We start from the raw sequence: 19,741 nt of genomic DNA, 5'->3' as shown, positions 1-19,741 counted from the left end.
CAGTGGATACCCAATTTTAGGCAGTAAGTTTGCAGATGAGGCAGCAAAGCTTCCACATACAAATGCGTCATGCCACTGCTCTTCTGCGTAATACGAAGCACCTCTATTCTGAACTTGGCAAATTCCTATTATCACTAAGACTGCACCTTCACATTATGCCCGGAATTAACATTCAGGATTCCACCAATAACAAAGTGAAGTGACAAAACTTCACAGGACAGAATCAGATTCAGGGTAAAGTTTACTGAACAATATTTTCACAAGTCGTGAAGATGACCTTGACTGTAAGGCATGAGAGATTCCAGAAACAATTTTGTGCATCCTCTGCAACTTCTCTGATTATAGCACAGAATGTAATGACAGACACTCAATGCCATGTTGCCTTGTCGGAACGACAGAGCTTTTTTGGAAAGAAAGATCCTGGGGGTGCAAAATGACATTAAAAATTACCTATGAGCAGCAAGAGCGTTCAGCGTTTTCAACAGATAGCAGCCCCACTTGACAGGTGCCTGTGTATTGTGACATGCATAATATAGCACACATATGTACAGTCTCGTCCACTCTTAGGGTGAACATGGCTCACCGTGGCCGCGTTCCGCGGGGCGCCAGTGCGTCCGGCGCTTAGCGTCGTCTGCTACAGCGCTGCAGCACGCCGCCTCTTGCTTTGCTGTAAAGTACACTTCGTTAGACCCAGGTGACCGAGTGCCCGAGGCAGCATTGCGGGAAGGCACACCTCACTAACTGGAGCATTTTCCAGCTGGTTCCGTCTACAGCTTGTTAACAGCCTGCTTAATCAATATACATAAACAGAAACAAGCTTCTCACCACATAAATCACTTAGCACGTTCTTTTTAAGTGATGAGGGTAAAAATACAGTCATTTTTTTTTCGCTCTTTATTAGGCTGGGGCGTAGAGGCGACGCTTGATAGTCGTGTCAGGGACGTCGCGCAGCCTGAGGCTGTTCTGAATTTCTCGAACGGTGGAGGTCGGGTTTGCAGCAGCCGCCGCAACAATGGTCACTCTTTGCAGGGCTTTACGGGGAGCATCCGCAATTCTTCCATCCTTCTTGTAAGCCTGGACGATTCTATTTACAGTTTTCAGTGGCCTTTTTGTCATCTCCAATATAACGCGTTGAGAATAGTTTTGTAGGCACAGATCTATAATGCGTCGTCTTTCTTTTTCCAGTACCCGCGACATGGCTAGTTTCCAAAGTGCACCGGGGAAATGAAGTTATCCTGCACTGTTACAGCGTTTTTATCGCCGAAGTACCATGGCAACCAGCAACCAAACAAAATGCAATTCATCATGCAAGTCGACGGAAATGCATTTAATGGAAACACCTCTGGTGTCTTTCGATTTGGCGAGTCATCCCAGAATCTTTAACTCCTGAGCGGCCAGTCACTCAGTTGAGTAGTCGTTGGCTGCACCGCATCATCATATTAAGCTAAGATGGGGCAGCATGACCTAAGCAAAAAAAAAGGGGGGGCTCGGCGGTTGATCGGGCTGACGCCCATGGTCATTTAAAAAATAGACTGGCCGCACCACAGCAATCTGGCTTGGGCCGGGCTTAGCTTTTAAAAATGGCGAGCCCGTTTGCCGACCATCGGAATGCTGTGGGCAGACGACACCGGGCCGGCCTCATGACCGCCGGTTTAAAATATCATGGCCGCGTTCGTCCAACACACGGACCGGCCACTTCCCCACGACGGCAACAGCATCGCCTGTCTGCGGCAAGGGTTCCTGTGCCGTATTCATATTTGGGTTTTACCCACTCAGCCCAGCCCACCCCCGCCTACCCCCTAAAGATAAAAGGAATTAATTCCTCCTAATCTCCAAATTTATCCGATGCCCACCTCTATGGCGTAACACAGAGGCCTTGTGTCGCTTCGGCACGTATACCGCACAATTAACAAATTATTATATGCTAGTGAGAACATGCATATGGCCCATTCCGAGGAAGTACTGAAATTAAATAGAAGCGAATAACGACTTAATTACCCGACAAGACGTAATTTAAGCTAGAAAACAGACATGTAGATTATAGATTTTCCACTCCAATTACCTCTTCAAAACGGACAGAAACAGCATTCGCATGCGGCGTGCATTGACTCCAAGGAGAAAAAAAACAAAAAACAAAACAAAAAAACGTCGGCGCCACATGTTTTACTTCACCTAATCAACGTAATCAAATAATTGACCGACGATTCTTCTAAATGAGAATGCGACTTCTCGCGTCAGGTAGCCGTCAGAGGACCGGCACCGCTTCGGTGATTTTACCCAAACTGTGACAACAAAAATGAATTTCGGTTTTTTATAGGATGTAGAAAGATGAAAAGGGGGAGTAAAATTGTCGCCAAATCAGTTGCTGTGCCGGGGAGAGCACTTTCCCACATCGCGTAAAGCGCTCCATGCTCTCCTACCAGCGACATTAACGCGTCAATAAGAGAGTACGAAGCAGCGGATATCAATTCTTAGTTGCTGTCGAAGTAATAGTATTGCCCTTCTTAATGGTAAAATCCATGGCAAACATGATGATGCGTGATTGAACAATCGCTCTCTAACTTTCTGCGAAATTTATAGCGGGTTTCGGTCGTTTTCTTAAGTCAATTAAGCACATTCGTTCTAGTATCAAGACATACGCGAAACGGCGCGCTAGGCTCATCACATGATGACTCCAACCAAGAGCGCGCCTAATAGGTTTCTCGGTATGCACTACACCAAGTGCTATGAGAGTAAAATAAAAGGGCCCCAGCCTAATAAAGAGCGCGAAAAAATGACTGTATTTTTACCCTCATCACTTATAAAAAACATACTAAGTGATTTATGTGGTGAGAAGCTTGTTTCTGTTTATGTATATTGATTAAGCAGGCTGTTCACAAGCTATAGACGAAACCAGCTGGAAAGTGCTCCAGTTAGTGAAGAGCGCCTTCCCGCAATGCCGCCTCGGGCACTCAGTCAACTGGGTCTAGCGAAGTGTACTTTACAGCAAAGCAAGAGGCAATGCGCTCCAGCGCTGTAGCCGTGCTGTAGCAGACGACGCGAAGCACCTCCCCTGGGTCTGTGTGCGCCTGCGCCGCTTCGCTTCGATGCGCCGCCGCACCGGACGCACTGGCGCCCCGCGGAGCGCGGCCACGGTGAGCCATGTTCACCCTGAGTGGACGAGCCTGTACAATGCACAATGCCCATAGTTCACTGTACTGTATCATCTGCACTCTCTCTGTTTGCTTTTCCATACCTTTAACCCCCTTTCTCACACAAAGCAGTAGGCCAGAGACAAACTCGTCTGGCTGGCTTATCTGTTTTTCTTATGTTAAATGATGCTCTCTTTCTCACTTGATGCCAGCAAACTAGGAAAAAAATGCACTGTTCTACAATTTAAAGAAAATGTGCGGATTCCACGTACTGTAGGAGTTGGCAAAGCCAAAAAATGTAGGCATGCTGAGTTGCTTATCAGCAGACGTATGATGGGTTTAAAAAGAACATGCACAATGGATGGGCTATTCAGTCAATGCATGCTTTTATTACAGGGTCGAAACAATTTCTGTGTTCATGCTAGATTTCCTAGTTTTTCCCCCTTCTGAGATCATTATTCAAATACTGCTGGCAATTAGGAATCTACGAAACTATAACTGCAGCATTTTACTAATGCAAGAATGGAAGACTATGGTCAGCATTAGTATTTGGTGGCTAAAGTCAGACAAGTGCTCTTCAAAGCCAGCCTCAGTAAAGCTACATTGCCTGGCACCACCACTCAGTTCAGAGGAAGGTTGATTGATTGATTGATGTTTGATGTTTTATGGCACAAGGGCCAAGTATGGCCAAAGAGATTTCAGAGGAAGGTTTACATGGTCATCGAAAGCTGGCTTAGAAGATCTTTCCAAAACAAGTGCCAGAGATATATGCTAACTGCTTGTCTAAAGTTGATTTACCACTTCTCATGTCATTGCACTGTCTTGTAAGCTGTATTTGAGATCTCCTCAAAACAACCTTTACTGGTGTCTTGATAGCCTTTGGTTAGTGGCACCAAAATTAACTCTTACTTGATTGCTTTATTGCATTATGCTTTATTTCAGTTATTGTTCAGACCTTCTTGATAGTTTATGGTAGAGCTGGGGACGTATTCTGTTAGTGTCCACCTAGTGGACTGACTGTTCATTTCGGCTGGTACTGAATGGCTGATTGGCTGGGCTGTGGCACGAGCAAGAACAAAGCTTGTGCCCCCACCCTGCCTCCTTCACGTGTGTACTGCTCTAGCCAATCATTGGCGGCCAAAATGGACAGTCCACTAGGTGGACACTATGTTTCTGAATTATTTTGTGTAGTTCTAAATAGAAGCACCCATGATCATAATTTGGATATGGAGAGACGTGTGCAACAACCCCGACATTCAACAACTGCCTTTTCTAAAGATGACTCTTTAAGAAGGTGTGCTCAAACTTGTTTCTATAATAACCAATTGGGCAATAAAAGTGGGTTTATGGTACCCAAATGTGCAGTGTTGATACATTAAAGGAAGCCCATAAAATACCACAGTATTTACCTGTGCTGTCGTAGTCTAATATCTTTATCACATCACATATAAAATGACACCAAGTACAGGCAAGGTCGCTTATTAAAAACCTGAGCATCACACATGATTACTTTATTATGTTTTGATATACCCAATGACTGAATTTTTATTTATTTTAAAGTTCACCTAAAGACACTTTGGTCACGCAACTGTTATTGAATGTGGACACAATAACCATGGCTTCTGGAATATTCAGTGATGCCAAATGGTCATCACTAAGGGCTCTGGTGCAGACCAATTGCTTTGTAAAAACAATGCAGAAGGTTTAGCAAACTGAAATTTCCTTAAAAGATAAGTTTTCTTTTATGGGCTAAACAAAGTTGCTTACAATAGTAATTTTCACTGAGAACTCCACAGTCTTTCTTCTTGAGGTCAATGAAGAACCTGGTGTATGATCCTTTATACACTGCAGAGTAAAGTGGTGAACTGACAGTGTTTGACAGCCAAGTACTTTGGCACATAGTTTAGCAAAGAGAAACACATGTGACCATAGCAAGAATAAGGCAAAATCTGAAAGTGCTAACTGCACGGCTGCACTGTTTATGTTTTCACATCTGGTTAGATTAATCTGACCTCATGCACTGTCCAGTGGTTGAGCAAAATCCAAGAGCTGAGGAGGAAACAAGGCACATTAAACCAAGTGTCGCTTTCCCAGGCAAGTACGGAGGTCTTGCGCATTCATATCAAACTTCTTATGTCTGTATATACCCATTCTGAGACGGTGTCATTGCTTGCATGCAAACTATCTTTTTTTAAATTGCGGGGTCAAATGTTGTGAAACATCACAGTGGGTTATGAGGGATGTGAACGTGAAGGGCTCCGGATTAATTCTGACCACTTGGGGTTCTTTCAATGTGCATTCATTTCAATAAGCACTCTTGCATTCCACCCCTATGGGAATGCAGCCACCACAACTAGGATCGAACGAACGACCTCATGCTCAGCAGCGCAACGCTATAGCCACTAAGGAGGGTGCAGGCAAACTACATGTATCATTCGCTATAAGTAGAGCCATCATAAGTGGTCTCACCTACACTAGTGAAGCAAGTTAAACACAGAACATGAATATGAGTTAAGGCAGCATTAGAGACATGCTCACAGTGTAGCTTCACATTCCTTGTGTCCTCACCTGCGCCACTATTCGAAGTCATGCACTAATATGTATAAGTGAACATGTATCAGGCAAGTGATGTCAGTGTTTGGAACCAGAAAATGCCCTACTCTCAAATTAGTAGTTAAGTACTTACAAGATGTCAAGCTGCCCTCACCTGGATGAGACACATGTACCTTAAATGGCACTCATGAGCACCAGACTTGGTGTCACAATATAATTTCTAGTTTCCGTCATCTGCATCTAACTGGATGTTGCAACACATATTTCCGTTTTGTCAAGGGCATAGACACGCAAGAGCTGCGCCGCCTTTGCCTAATGGGGATTGCGCCTAGGTACTACAGAGGAGGTCACCCTTTGCTCCGTTCATCCCTAGCAAATAGAAATGTGCACTATGTGAGAACAGGCACCTAACTTCCGTTCGAACCAGATCACAGCGGTCAACAGTCTGTTATGAGGAAGCATAATATACAACAAATTCACAGTAACTTATAACAAATTCACAGTAAACTAAGCCCCCACCTCCACGCTTAGCGTCAGGTCACTGGAGGAACTCTCCACATCAGGCCTGGTGTTGAAGCATAGGTAAACAACAACTGCTGAAGAAGTGAAACGGGGAAATAATATAATAATGCAAATTTAAAAGAAGAAAAAGCGGAAAAGTCAATCAACCACGCATTCAAACTATGGATCTTCCAATCACGAGCGCGGTGCTGTGACCGCTACACCACGAAAGACAAATGGAGGAGGGAGAGCTTATTCCGGAATATTTATCTGCGGTAGCGTAGTGGAGCTCAGCTAGGGACAAATGGGCCTAAACGTGTCCTCCTCAATAGTACATAGGCGCAGTCCCTAAATTTTTCTCTCACAGCCATGGAGTAAGATAGACAGTAGCGCCAACTCCATTGCCGTGCAACACATTCACTCAGGACAAATCGTGAAATGGGGACACCGGATGTCTAGTTCACTTCTTTGCTCTCACCCTCCACTCCACTTCCTAGTGTTTGCACATGCTTTCTCTCTTTCCGAGCCCTGCTGACTACCCTTTTGCGCAGTGCCATCTGCTGAGACATGAGGAAACCCTTTCACAGGTTCCTTCCATATGCGCATGCGCTATAGTGTCGAAGATCGGCGGCAGCGGCGTGCGTCGAGCTTGTCGTCTAGTACAAGCTTGGAACCATGGCATCTCCATTCGACAGCGATCAAGCACAAATTTATGTGCACACAAATAAACAATGCAAGCGAACACATTCCCCTGCTTTTTCTGCATGTATGCAAAGCATTTCCACATTTCCCTAGAGAAAGCAGACAAAAAATAAAGTGGCACGAAAAGGTACTGCAGAAGTACATCATTTTTGACGTCGGAACATCAGTGCGAAAGTGAAGATTATGTGCTGCGTACTGTTTGTGTTCGGCACTTTGTTTACTTTGTGTGCGGTATGTTTAATCATGCCTGAGAGAACAAAGTCTGTTGATACTGGTGCTTGAAAAAGCGGAACAACAGAAAATTAATTCCTGAAGTGTTTTGTGCCCTGCTATAAATCTGGATATGGCAAAGGATGGGAGAAGTCTTCTCTGTTCACAGCACCATCTAATCCGCACTGCTGCAGCAGTCGCGACAGAAAATTCCTGGAAGTAAGCGACTGCTTAAAGCAAAAGACAAAATATGTGTGCGACATTTTGAGCAGCACCTAATTTTTGATAAGTACTGCAGCAAACATAAAGGGAATGGCCCACTACACGAAAAGAAAGTACCTTGATCGATATTGAAAGGAAGCCATTTCTACGATTTTTGAGGGAAGCCAGGTGCAACTCATTGTTGCTGAATGCCAGAAGCAACAACAAGAAGCCGATGTGAAAAGGCAGAAGGACAACAATTTGTCTATGACTGTACACACTGTAAGTTACTTACTCCTTACTCCCTTACTCATGCACAAGCCATAACGCGAATTCTCAGCCTTGCCTTCAAGATCATCATCATCATCACATCATCATCATCATCAGCCTATTTTATGTCCACTGCAGGGCGAAGGCCTCTCCCCGCGGTCTCCAATTACCCCTGTCCTGCGCCAGCCAATTCCAACTAACACCCGCAAATTTCCTGATTTTGTCGCACCACCTAGTCTTCTGTCGTCCTCTACTGTGCTTCCCTTCTCTTGGTACCCATTCTGTCACCCTAATGGTCCAATGGTTATCTAATCTGCGCATTACATGACCTGCCCAGAGCCATTTTTTTCTCTTAATCTCTATTAGAATATTGTCTATACCCGTTTGCTCTCCGATCCAAACCGCTCTCTTTCTGTCTCTTAAAGTTATGCCTAGCATTCTTCGTTCCATTGCTCTTTGCACAGTCCTTAATTTGTTCTCAAGTTTCTTTGTCCGTCTCCAAGTCTCTGCCTCCTATATCAGCACCGGTAAAATGCACTGATTGTATACCTTCCTTTTCAATGATAATAGTAAGCTTCCAGTAAGGAGTTCACGATGTCTGCCGTATGCGAGCCAACCCATTTTTATTCTTCTGTGAATTTCCTTTCCATGGTCAGGGTTCCCTGTGATTAGTTAACCTAGGTAAACGTACTCCTTCACAGACTCTAGAGGCTGATTGGTGATCCTGAATTCTTGTTCCCTTGCCCGGTTGTCCATCATTATCTTTGTCATCTGCATATTAATCTTCAGCCCCGCTCTTACATTCTCTCTGTTAAGGTCCTCAATCATTTGTTGTAACTCGTTTGCAGTGTTGCTGAATAGAACAATGTCATCAGCAAACCAAAGGTTGCTGAGGTATTCGCCGTCGACCCTTACTTCCAAACCTTCCAAGTTTAATAGCTTGCATATTTCATCCAAGCACGCAATAAATAGCATTGGAGAGATTGTGTCTTCTTGTCTGACCCCTTTCTTTATAGGTACAGTATCTTCCTACTTTTCTTGTCTAGAATTAAGGTGGCTGTGGATTCTCTGTAGATATTTTCCAAAGTATTTAGGTAAGCGGTCTGTACTCCTTGATTACGCAATGCCTCTATGACTGCTGGTATCTCTACTGAATCGAATGCTTTTTCGTAATCTATGAAAGCCATATAAAGAGGCTTATTGTACTCTGCGGATTTCTCGATAACCTGATTAATGACAAGGATGTGAGCCACTGTAGAGAATCCTTTCCTGAAGCCTGCCTGTTCCCTTGGTTGATTAAAGTCCAGTGTTGTCCTTATCCTACTGGAGATTATTTTGGTAAATATTTTATATAATACTGGGAGTAAGCTAATAGGCCTATAATTTTTGAGTTCGTTAATGTCTCCCTTTTTGTGGATTAGTATAATGTTTGCATTCTTCCAGTTTTCTGGGACCCTTGCAGTTGATAGACATTTCGGATTTCCACTATTTGCAGCCTGGAGGCTACAGAGATCTGTTCAGTGAAGAGAATGGTTTGAATATGCCTTGAAACGACGATTTTGCTGAAGAAAGCGGCTCAAGCAGTTCCACAGCACGAAATGACAACTGCAAAAGTTCTTCGAGCACAAGTCAAAATTCACTTCTGCTGGAGCAATTTATGCATCCAGAAAGAGCCAAGCTTCTGCCTTCATGGGATCGCCACAAGGTACACGGAGAACCAGACAAGACAAAAAGTGTCACAAGAAAAGAAGCAAGCGAAGCATCTGTTTACTTGAACGACACTCACATAAAATGGTATCAGCACTAAATGTTAGTCATTAAGCAGCCATTTATTCTTGAGAGGCTTGTGTGCAATCAGGCTCTAAATTATACAGAGAGGATATTCGTGCAGTTATTAATAACAATTAGGGATCCTATGTTTAAAACTGATCCTTCTTCCTAAATAGTTCGCTGTCTTTTTGCACTAGTCACTAGAGGTATGGTACCTACTTATGCGAAAATAAATATTCCTGCTCTAAATATATGAGTACCCCTTTGACTATTCTATATTTGACACTTACTATTCATATTAAATTGATATTCAAAAATGTTAATATTCGCTCACCTCCACAAAAACGCCTTTGCGATTATGACAATGCAACAGAAGACAAAAGAGAAGACTGCGTAACCAAGCTGTCAGGCATAAAAAGGAAATTATCTATCAATTGTTAATCAGTCAAAAATGACAACCATTCCACTATGTGAAGATGAAATGGCAGCGAAAGCTGATGACAGTCAAAGCTCTGAAACGAAAAGCAAAGTGCTTTAGCTGCCATTCCATCTTCGCGCAGTGGAATGGTTGTCATTTCTTGCGTTGCGTGTCTGGCGTCGTTGCTCGTTCGGAGGTGTCCGGGCTCACGATTGTCGTTTTCATTCAGCATCGCGGGAACATTCTTAGTCAGTGTTGGTTTCACGCTGCTGATGTTTACATTCTCGTTGCTGTTCGCTCCGGCGCTCCTCGTACGCATGTTGTTCTTCGGGTGTACGAACTATACATCTGCGCCCCATCGATACCACAGCTGTTCTTAACACTGATATCTCTCCTGTTTATATACTACCATAACCTTGACGTCACGCTTTTGTTCATGGCGAGCGTTCTAATCTGTTCCGCATTTTGATATCTGTACCACCACACTGCACCCGCATGGCTTCGTTAGAAATCGCTAAGTTTGTTTCTGTTGCCGGAGGCCGAAAAAACTACAGAAAGTTAGTGATATAAAAGAAGAAGAATTTAAAAGTCGGAACATTTGGCTGTCCCAATTGGGTCGAATCAGGACTTGGGATCCCATTTACTCAAAAGCCAGGACTGTCCCACCAAATCTGAGATAGCTTGCAAACCTAGTGCTGCGTCGTCTTCCTGTGTCCTTGTCTCAAGTGTTGCTTGATTGTCATGACCCACCAAGTGGCTCAACAAAATGTGTCAGCTTCAAAGTACAGGCACTGTCTGCAGCAAATAATGAAAGTAGTATACATGGGTGCTAATCCATTAGTGTATACCATGGGTAATATGCTCGAATACAGTAGTTACCTTTGCATTCCCAGATAGTCCTTTCCATTGTAACACATACACAAGGCCATCTTCTTTGCCTTCACTCTTAGGAATTCTGCATTTTGTGCCTTGGGTGCACAAGAAAAGAAACGTAGGGTTTGTAACTCAGAACACAGTACAGAACAGAGGAGTAATTATCAATTTCGTGTAAAAGCAAAAAATTTGTAGACCATAAAGACAAAGCAACAATACCTCACTATCTGACTTCAGCCGCTTGGCATCTTTTTCTTCACCGTTGTCGTCCAATGCATGTTTCTTTCCTATGACGTTCTGCAATTCTGACATGATGCTGGTTATGAAGGGCCACCTAACCGATTCTTTCTTCCCAAATGCCAAGCCTAAAAGGTGCCGCAGTGTCCCCTGCAAATTAGAGCATCTTAATCAGCCAACCATAACACAACTCTATCTGTTAATAACACAACTGCCCATCTAAACTGAGTTGCCAGTGTCCTTTAATCTGGCACTGAACTGCCCCTCGGGCTTGGTGAAATAACAGTCCATGGGTAGCATACGCTGCTGTGAACATCTCAGCCAAGTTTTGCTATCATACGCGGTGTGTGAAGCTTTCTCTCAAATGCTCTCATTTCAACAGAAGCTACTGCCCTCACTCTCTTCTGGGCGCTTTATTTCGTTACCGGATGCTGTGTTTTGACATTCCCTTAGACAGCTGCCATTGGCCAATAACCGACATCAAGCTGCAGTCGGCTACATGGCGTAGATACTGCTGCCGCTCTGGGGTGCCGCCACGAGTCCACTGGCTGAGCGCACTGCGGTGCACTGAGGAGAACCACGTTTGGCTTATGTTTAGCGTGTCGTAGGCACCAAAGGCGGAAGCTTTGGCATCTACGTTAACATCCAAAATGAAATTTGAACTGTAACATTTAGAAGGTGGAGCATTGTGAGCATTCCCCACTACGCCGTAGCCTATTCTTCTTCGTTCCTTCTTCAATGCACAAGGCATTGAAAAAGGAACGAGTGCAGAGCGGAGGCCGCGTTTGATTTCCCAAAACTCTACTTCTGCTGAATGCATTGAAGTACTTTTTGTGGCAAAGTATTTTTCAAATAGCGTATTTTCACTTCAAATGCCTTTCTCCACTTCGATAAAGAGTGGTTCAGGGCCCCTTTAAAACTTTACCGAAGCATGAACATCCATGCTGAAGGGTCCCTGCAAAACTTTGTGGTCGTGGTAAATAAACCTGCTTCGTTACTAGATAGACAATGTTGTCATTAGCACCTAAGCCCAAAATGATTCCCATGCACAGAACAGAGAGCCTATAATACTCAAGAAACAACAAACAACCTGCTCTTTCATACAACCTTTTAAAATTCCTGCTACGTTTAATGCTTATATGGACACAGAAAAAAAGGATGATTACTAGCTGAATTTATACATTGTTCATTAAAATAAATTCTGGGGTTTTACATGTCAAAACCATCATCCGATTATGAGGCACACCATAACGGGGGTGTCCGGATTAATTTCGACAACCTGGGGTTACTTAACATGCACCCAATCCATGGTACACAGGCATGTGTGCATTTCGCCATCGAAATGTGGGCACCCCAGCCAGGATTTGATCCCGCGACCTCGTGCTTAGCAGCACAACGCTATAGCCAATAAGAAACCACAGTGGGTACACATTGTTACTTCTAGTGCCCCTGTTTTCACTAAAGGTACTTAGTAATGGGATTATTTTTCAACTTGACTTTGCTGAATAAAAGATAATATTCATTAGCCAAAAGTGGCAAGATAAGTTTTCGCCCCTCACCTCAAAGAGCAGTCGTCATTTAAGTTGTGAAGCAGCCTACTTCTTGGCAAACAACATTGTCATCACGAAAGTTTGTCTTCATCTGTCTGCTTGTGTGTGTGCATACTTGGGTGCCTTTCAGGTCCATGCATTCTATATAAGCAACAAAACTGAGGTTTTACGTGCCTCATATGATTACAAGGCACACAGTAGTGGGGGATTTCGGATTAATTTCTACCACCTGGGGTTCTATAACATCACCTATATTTAAGCACACAAGCATTTTTCCAATTTGCCCCCATCAAAATGTGGCTGTCGCAGCGGAGATTGCACCCACGACCTCGATTTCTTCCATGCATTGTGGGGCCATATTAACATGGACCAACATATTCGTCATGTACACTTCACTGGTGCATTTTCACTTGTGGTTCATGGTAGGTCAGCAACCTGTTTAACAACAGGAAACACACGCTGGATTAAATGTCAGCCAACTATGGCTCAACAGCTGTAGCAAGGCCTCCTGAAACGAAAAAAATCTTAGCACTTCAGCACTTCGTAGGTGTTCAATACCAATATGAACACTCAGCACAATTATGTGTAGCCAGAAGGAGCCTGATGCACATCACTATAGACTGCCACACATTTTTCCACTGTAAAGGAACAATGAAAATGAGGGGAAAGCAAGAATGGCATTGCGGGGGCAACACTTGATTGCCAACAAGTGCTCTCATTATAATGCCGTTCCATATCTTTCCTGGAAGGCATTTCATGGCCCCTTCAAGGTGCCAGATCAGACCTGTCAATAAATCTAACACTATCGAAGCAGAGCTATGCGGCCACCTGATATTGAAAGTCATGCTTGCATACTGTGAACTGCTTAGTTGTGCAAGAGGAACCGCTGTAAGGGTTCATAATTGACCATTTGCAAAAATGTTGCTGTGCATGTGCAAGCAATGGCACTTCTAACCACGTAACCTCGACCACAGACCAGCAGAACGAACTATAGTTCCCATTCAACATCTTCCCCTATACCACCGGCGAACTCGGCACGTTCCTCTACTTTGCCAGAGCCTGTGGGTGTGGGGTAACTATGAGGGTCTGGAATTTTCACACTAATTTTCAAAAATCTTTTGTGCTTGCACTTCCTTCCTGGAAGGCAAGGGAGGGACACAGAGGGAGAAATGCAGCCTGTGAACAAGCGTATGTGGTTAGAAAACACCAGGTGGCACTCACTATGTTGCAAATCGTCAATTGCATTTTACCTCAAGGCAACATTTTTGAGAATGGACATTCAGTTCCAAAGAAACCCATAAGGCGGAGGAACCTTTATGAAAGGGCAAAATTGTCATCCAACAGTAGCATGAACCAACAAATTTTTTCCCTCATGGATTTTTTCAGAACTCATCTGCCACATTCAGTTTCCCTGTGCTTTGAGTTGCCAATTCAGTCTCACTTTGAAATCCGGTAGCTTCAGGGCTAGTTCCGATGATAGAGCACCTGCCCTGGGAAGGCTTTGGTCCCAGGTTTGACCCGCGAACCAGGATTAATGTTTATTCAACTGCCATGCTTTCTTTCTGAGAAATTGCATGGGTTTCCTTCGTAGTTTTGTGCTGCTGTCAAGTATCACCATTTTTCTATTTCTTAACCTTTCTGATAGCTAAGCTTTGTGGATCATTGCTACTGGCTACTTTCTTCAGAAGTGTTTATTTCAGTCAGCTTAAATAGCACCTAACAAATAATCTCGGTCTTAAGGTTCACCAGGATATACATGCTTGCCGTATGAATCACAGCACCACTAATTTCTGGTGGAAATTTGTCTCAAGGTTAGCTTCATTTTCGAACTTGTTTGACGTGAAAGCTGTCTTAGCCAACCAATTAAGTGCAGAGAAATTACACAGTCCCTCTTAGTACTGCAAGTTCGTTCAGTGGTGAGTGTACTGGCATATTCAACTTGCCATTTCAGAGTGCGCTCTGTTTGTGCACAAGTTGTGTCAGATAACTCTAAAGTCATGTTATGACGAGAATAAATGGGCCAAATAATGCCAATCAGGCTTCATTATCCCTATTTGTGCCCACCTACGTAAGCTCTCAGTAATGCTTAACTACTGTATTACACGACCTTCGAAGCGCTGCAGAGGCGCTCTGAAACCAGTCAAATACGCTATACTTAAGTGACCAAGTTCAAATTGTCCCCATGATCGGAGCCAGCGCTCTGCTATGCGTCGAACATGTTGTCCTGCAAAGCTCCGGTGAGTAAGCTTGTAGGCGACGTCTACGTGTCTTGGTATTAACAGACGTGCAGCCACGACACCGCTGTACCGCAGTTAATATTAACTGTACTGGCGCGAAGACCAGGTCGCTATAAGTGAGCAGATCGTTATTGGCATCCACGAAAATAATTTTTTTAACGATTAAAGACCACTTGTGTAAGAGCGCGTTAACACTGCGTCAGCTAGACTACAACTCTTAACAGGTCTCATTTTACAAGCATGCCGCAAGCAAGAGGCAGAAAACTTTGCCGACGCAGGTAGCCTTATTGCTCCACGATGCGGAAAACGTTATTTTATAACACGCCGGGAACCCGTACGTGTTTTCTACCCGTGTGGACACGTGTATTCACCCGTACGCCATCGCACACACGAGTTTCGCGACCCAGCATTCCAATAGAAGTTCCGTGAAAAACAATACTGAAAACTGTATTTTAAAGAGGCACTCCTGTACTCGCAGGTGCATGCTCATAACACGCAAAAATGAGCGTCGAATTTCCACAGCATCCGGATGAACACGAGTCCCCACCGCACGGTTGCCAAAGCAGCCCTCATCCCAACGATGTGGTGCCAGAGAAAATCAAATCTTTACAAATATCAACATACACTCATATGACCTTCACCACCCTAGAACCGTGGTCACCAGGATAACGTGGCAAGCGTCAAGCAGAACTGTCGTCCAAACGATCGCGCACAACCATTCGCCATGCGTTTTGGAGGAGGAACGGATGGAGGAAAAACAGAAGCAGACGGAAGCTATGACGGAAGCCTGAAACGGGACCATAACCAGCACTGCTTACATTCAAGTTGAACTGTCAGTCCCCTCATTTAAAATATAAAATCATTTTTAATGAGCATGCGTAAAGTAAGCATTAATGCTGAGCATTAAGAAAGTAAATTTTAACCCCATGGCGACAATGACGCACGTTGACGCATTTGTGTCTGCAATCACTTCCGGTGTCACATTTGGTGCCTGCAATCGCGTCGAAAAAAAAGGTGTTGCGCTCAACCGCTAAACTGTTCTTGCTCAAATTTTGCAAAAAAATCTCATTTTAGAGTTTACATCGTTTAGTATAGTACAAGGCACAGTTACTTACCTGGTTTAAAACAAAAAGCGCAAATTTGCTTGCACCTACGAGGATGCGAGCTGCTCCCGCGACGGCGCAAGCGTATACTTGTGTCGTCGCCTGCCGGCAGCTGCAGAAAGCAGCGTTTCACATAGGGCAGGTGCGTGGTGCCAGGCACAGTGGTTCCAGGCGGGAAACCCTATGCTTCCAGGATCGGGCAGCGCCCAGCAGCCCTCCCTGAAATGCTGCTTTCTGCAGCTGCCGGCAGGCGGCGAACAAGTTTATGCTTGCGACGTCGCGGCAGAAACTCGCATCAAGCAAATTTGCACTTGTCTTTCTTAAAAAACGTGCGTAGCTTGCATTAGTGGTGCAAGGCTGGAGTCAACAGCGGAGCTTGTGATCGCCTAGCTTTTACGTGGCTTGTATAAGTTTGTAAGTTTTGCGAGGTTATGGTAGGCTTGGCTAAGTTGTTTCTAGGTTTTGCGAGGTTATGCTAGGTTTTGCTAAGTTGTCTCGGCGTGCTTGACGTTGGAAGTTTTCGAGCAGTTGCAGGCCGGAATCTCGGCGACGTCGAGCGTTCAGGCGCCGACTCTCGCGTCGGCGTCCTCGGCGTTGCCTCTTCTCAGCCGCAGCTTCGGCGCTGTGTTCCGGATCAGCTCGGCGGCGACACATCCTTTCTCGCTTGGCAGTACGACGCTCTTCCTGGTCAGCCGCTTCTTCTTGGGGCGTCTGGACTTTCTTCGCTCTTCCCATGGCAGCAGCACGTATGCACGCAGTAGAGGAGGCGAGAGGTGTGTCGCCACGCCGGCTGTTCCGAGCTGTTACTCACTTGGGATGCGCGGAGGTTACGTGGCTTGGTGCTCTCGCAGGTGGTTGCTTGGCAACGCGAGGCGGCGCACAGCTGGGCTGAGCTGTCTGGTAACGCTCCACGGCGGAACGAAAAAACAGCTCTGCCACGGCCGCTCAATGGAAACGCACTTGGTGCGGCCCGTCGCGTCGCGCCGGTTTTACTGGGCGAGGGCGTGATGCGAGAGTTTACAGTTTCCGCCGTCGGGGCGCCACTGCTCCGGGACGCTTTGCAGGAGGAAGTGCGCCCGAGCGCCGCAGAGCCAGTGGGCCTCACGCGTCGCAGCGGGTTTCTTTATGATATACGGCTGCCCTACTGGATCTGCGCACGCGTGTGATCGTGTACGGTGTGAACAGACGTTAGCACAGACGGTGCCATGCCGCGCAACTGCTGTGTGCCGCTGTGCAGCACCAACGCAAGGAAAGATCCGACGATCCGATATCATGAATTTCCGTGCGATCCTCAACGGCGGGCAGCGTGGTTGAAGAACATGGTTTCGCCATGTTTGGTGAAAACAGCCGTTAAACTTCCCATTCAGGATGGTGAAACTTGTCTTGCCAGCTGCCATCTCATCTGCAGCCAGTGAGCTCTCGAGTGAGCTTGAATTCATCACTATGTGGAGTGAGCTAGTGGCTGATATAGAGTTAGCACCAATTGCATACCTGGCAGGCTACGTTGCACGTGCATGTGAGGAAAAGGTACAGTTGTTTTACAAGTTTAAAAAATTGGATTAGGCGTGCATTCCTTTGTTTAAGCGACTAATTCACACACACTCACACGCACATATATATATATATATATATATATATATATATATATATATATATATATATATATATATATATATATCGAAATATGTCTGTGGTTGATTTCATTACGAATATAATAGATTATGTTCTTTTAGTACCGTTTTTCAAGCTAAATTATGCTCGTCTTCAGGTGGCTTGTATTTCCTGCAAACTCCTTTTTCGAGCAGCGAGGCCAGCTGAAGCAATTTATAGATTGATCCGCAACGTTGATGATGGATGGCTAAGGTACCCAACAATAGTTGGCCTGTGTAAGCTTGTATGTACAGTACCTTCGTCACCAAGGTCATGAAGTGCTCAGACGTGATCGAGACGAACCAGCAGGCTATGCAACACCTTGATGTCAGCACTACTTCCTCATTTCACACAATTTCCGGCGCTGACTTGTGAAAAAGAGGATCGCAACCACGCTGAGGACCTCTGCAGAGTATTTTTGAGCAAGCTCATAAGACCATTTTTGACGAACTGGGCTAGCAGCCTGAATTCGACAGTGGAAAAAATTTTGCTTACACATAAACCTCACTCGAGGAAAGTTCTGCGCTTGTAACGCTTTCAGATTCTGTGTACATGAACTTTGAAATGAAAAGAAAAACTGGACTCAACCTACTGACTTCTGGCTTTACTGTTTTTTTTCCGACCATTGATGTAGCCTAGTAGTGCCCATTTGCAAAATATTTCCCGCATATACCCGTGAACCGGCTGAACTATAATGCAGTACATTTCTGTATGTCCAGAAACGTAAAACAGCATTAATCATCGGCTCTAATTGCGAACCAGACTGATCAGAGTTCGGACTTCTTAAAACAAGCATTTTTATGCTAACCAACTAATTGTATGCAACAAGTTAATATAGCGGATAACCGGCTTCGTGTGTGTCGAACGCTCGAAGAAGCGCACCTAACATAGGTGACTTCCAACACAAACTGTCGCTGACAACTGCAGCGATGCTGACGTACTGCTATTAGTAGCAAATCGCCAGTTGACATTACCATTCATATTTTGTGAAACACCGCTACACAGTTCTTAATAGGAACAAATCAAGCGCTGACCGCGCGGCCATGGCAAGCGGAGCACAGCTCTCCCCCCGCAACTGTCCCGGAGCAGTGGCGCTGCGGCGGTGGCGATGGGAACTAGGCGCGTCACGCCTCTCTCGGCCGACGCGACGGGCCGCACCAAGTGCGTTCCATTGAGCGGCCGTGGCTCTGCTGTTAAAAACCAGGCAATTAACTGTACCCAGTGTTACACTAAACGACGTAGACTTCAAAATTAGATATTTCTGCAACATTTGAGCAAGAACAGTGCTACGGTGAGCGTAAAATCTTTTTCAAACGTACGCAGCGAAATACGCAGGACTCTGTATGCGGTGTCTAGAGTGTACTAGAATACGGTTGAGTGGGACGAGCAGCTCCATGGGGTGGCGCATGCTTTGCAGTGAGGCTCGCGATGACAAAACCACTGTGGTGGCACTGCGATCGAAGTGGATTGAGCCATAGGAGACTGCTCGCGATACTTCTCGGAAGGGTCATTCGTACTATTTCGCGCGCTGGTATATGCGTTCAGACCGCTCAAACGGTGTTCCTAATTGCATGTGACATGTATTTAGGCCTTACGAATAGATGCCTTTCTTTCTCTTCTTTATTTCATTTTTTTTAATGGTGCTCGGTGATTGCGCGTGCACTGCGGCCGCAGTGTCGGCTTTCATTTTACTATGTTACTGTACGGTTCCCTTTGGAGAACAAATATTTTTCTTGTTCTTCAAGCAGCGTGTATTTCTCGTGTGCATTTTTGCGCATATAGTTTTTAGGTCTTGCGAAACGCAGACGGAAATACACATGTAAGCTTCCTGCTTGTCGATTCAAACAAATAAAACATATCTGCCCCAACCGGTGCCCTGTACTCAGATTTACGGGACGTATTCATAAAAAAAAAAAAAGAACTGCAGTGCAATATTCCATTCATCTTTCCATCTTCCTCGCCTAATAGAATGCGGAGTAATTGGCACGGGTTCTTTTATTGCGGCTGGACCTCGGGCACCAAAGTCAGTTTTAGGTAGCCATTATATATGCTACTCTTTGGCCCGTAAGCCATGTGAAAGTTTGCGTCCAGTCCATGCTTAACAACAACAACAACAACAAACCGGCCCGGTAGCCTAATTAGTGGCTACATAGCGGATATGGCGTTGCGCTGCTAAACTTGAGCTCACGAGTTCAAACCAGATCGCAGAATTCGATGGGAACGAAATGGAAAAACACTCGTGTACTTTTGTTTAGGTGCACGTTGAAGAATCCCAGCTTAGAACTGTACAGGGTGCCTCAACATCATATCGCCAGACGTAAAACGCCAGAATTTG

General features: G+C 45.0%; 1 protein-coding gene across 1 annotated transcript in view; it reads right to left on the bottom strand.

The window, feature by feature from the left end:
- Pus1 (Pseudouridine synthase 1) overlaps nt 1-15,411 on the bottom strand; it is a 31,864-nt gene extending 16,453 nt beyond the window's left edge. Inside the window, exons 1-3 of the mRNA XM_050193057.3 lie at nt 15,278-15,411; nt 10,849-11,016; nt 10,636-10,724 (exon numbers count right to left, since the gene is read on the bottom strand). Of these exons, the coding sequence (XP_050049014.2) occupies nt 10,636-10,724; nt 10,849-11,016; nt 15,278-15,283 (263 nt within the window). The 5' untranslated portion in view covers nt 15,284-15,411. The remainder of the gene's footprint in view (nt 1-10,635; nt 10,725-10,848; nt 11,017-15,277) is intronic.
- Between the last annotated feature and the right edge of the window lie 4,330 nt (nt 15,412-19,741).

Source organism: Dermacentor andersoni, chromosome 1 (genome assembly GCF_023375885.2).
Source record: "Dermacentor andersoni chromosome 1, qqDerAnde1_hic_scaffold, whole genome shotgun sequence".
Lineage (NCBI taxonomy): Eukaryota > Metazoa > Arthropoda > Arachnida > Ixodida > Ixodidae > Dermacentor > Dermacentor andersoni.
The sequence above is the reverse complement of the archived record's forward strand: the minus strand, read 5'-3'. Positions and strand labels throughout refer to the sequence as shown.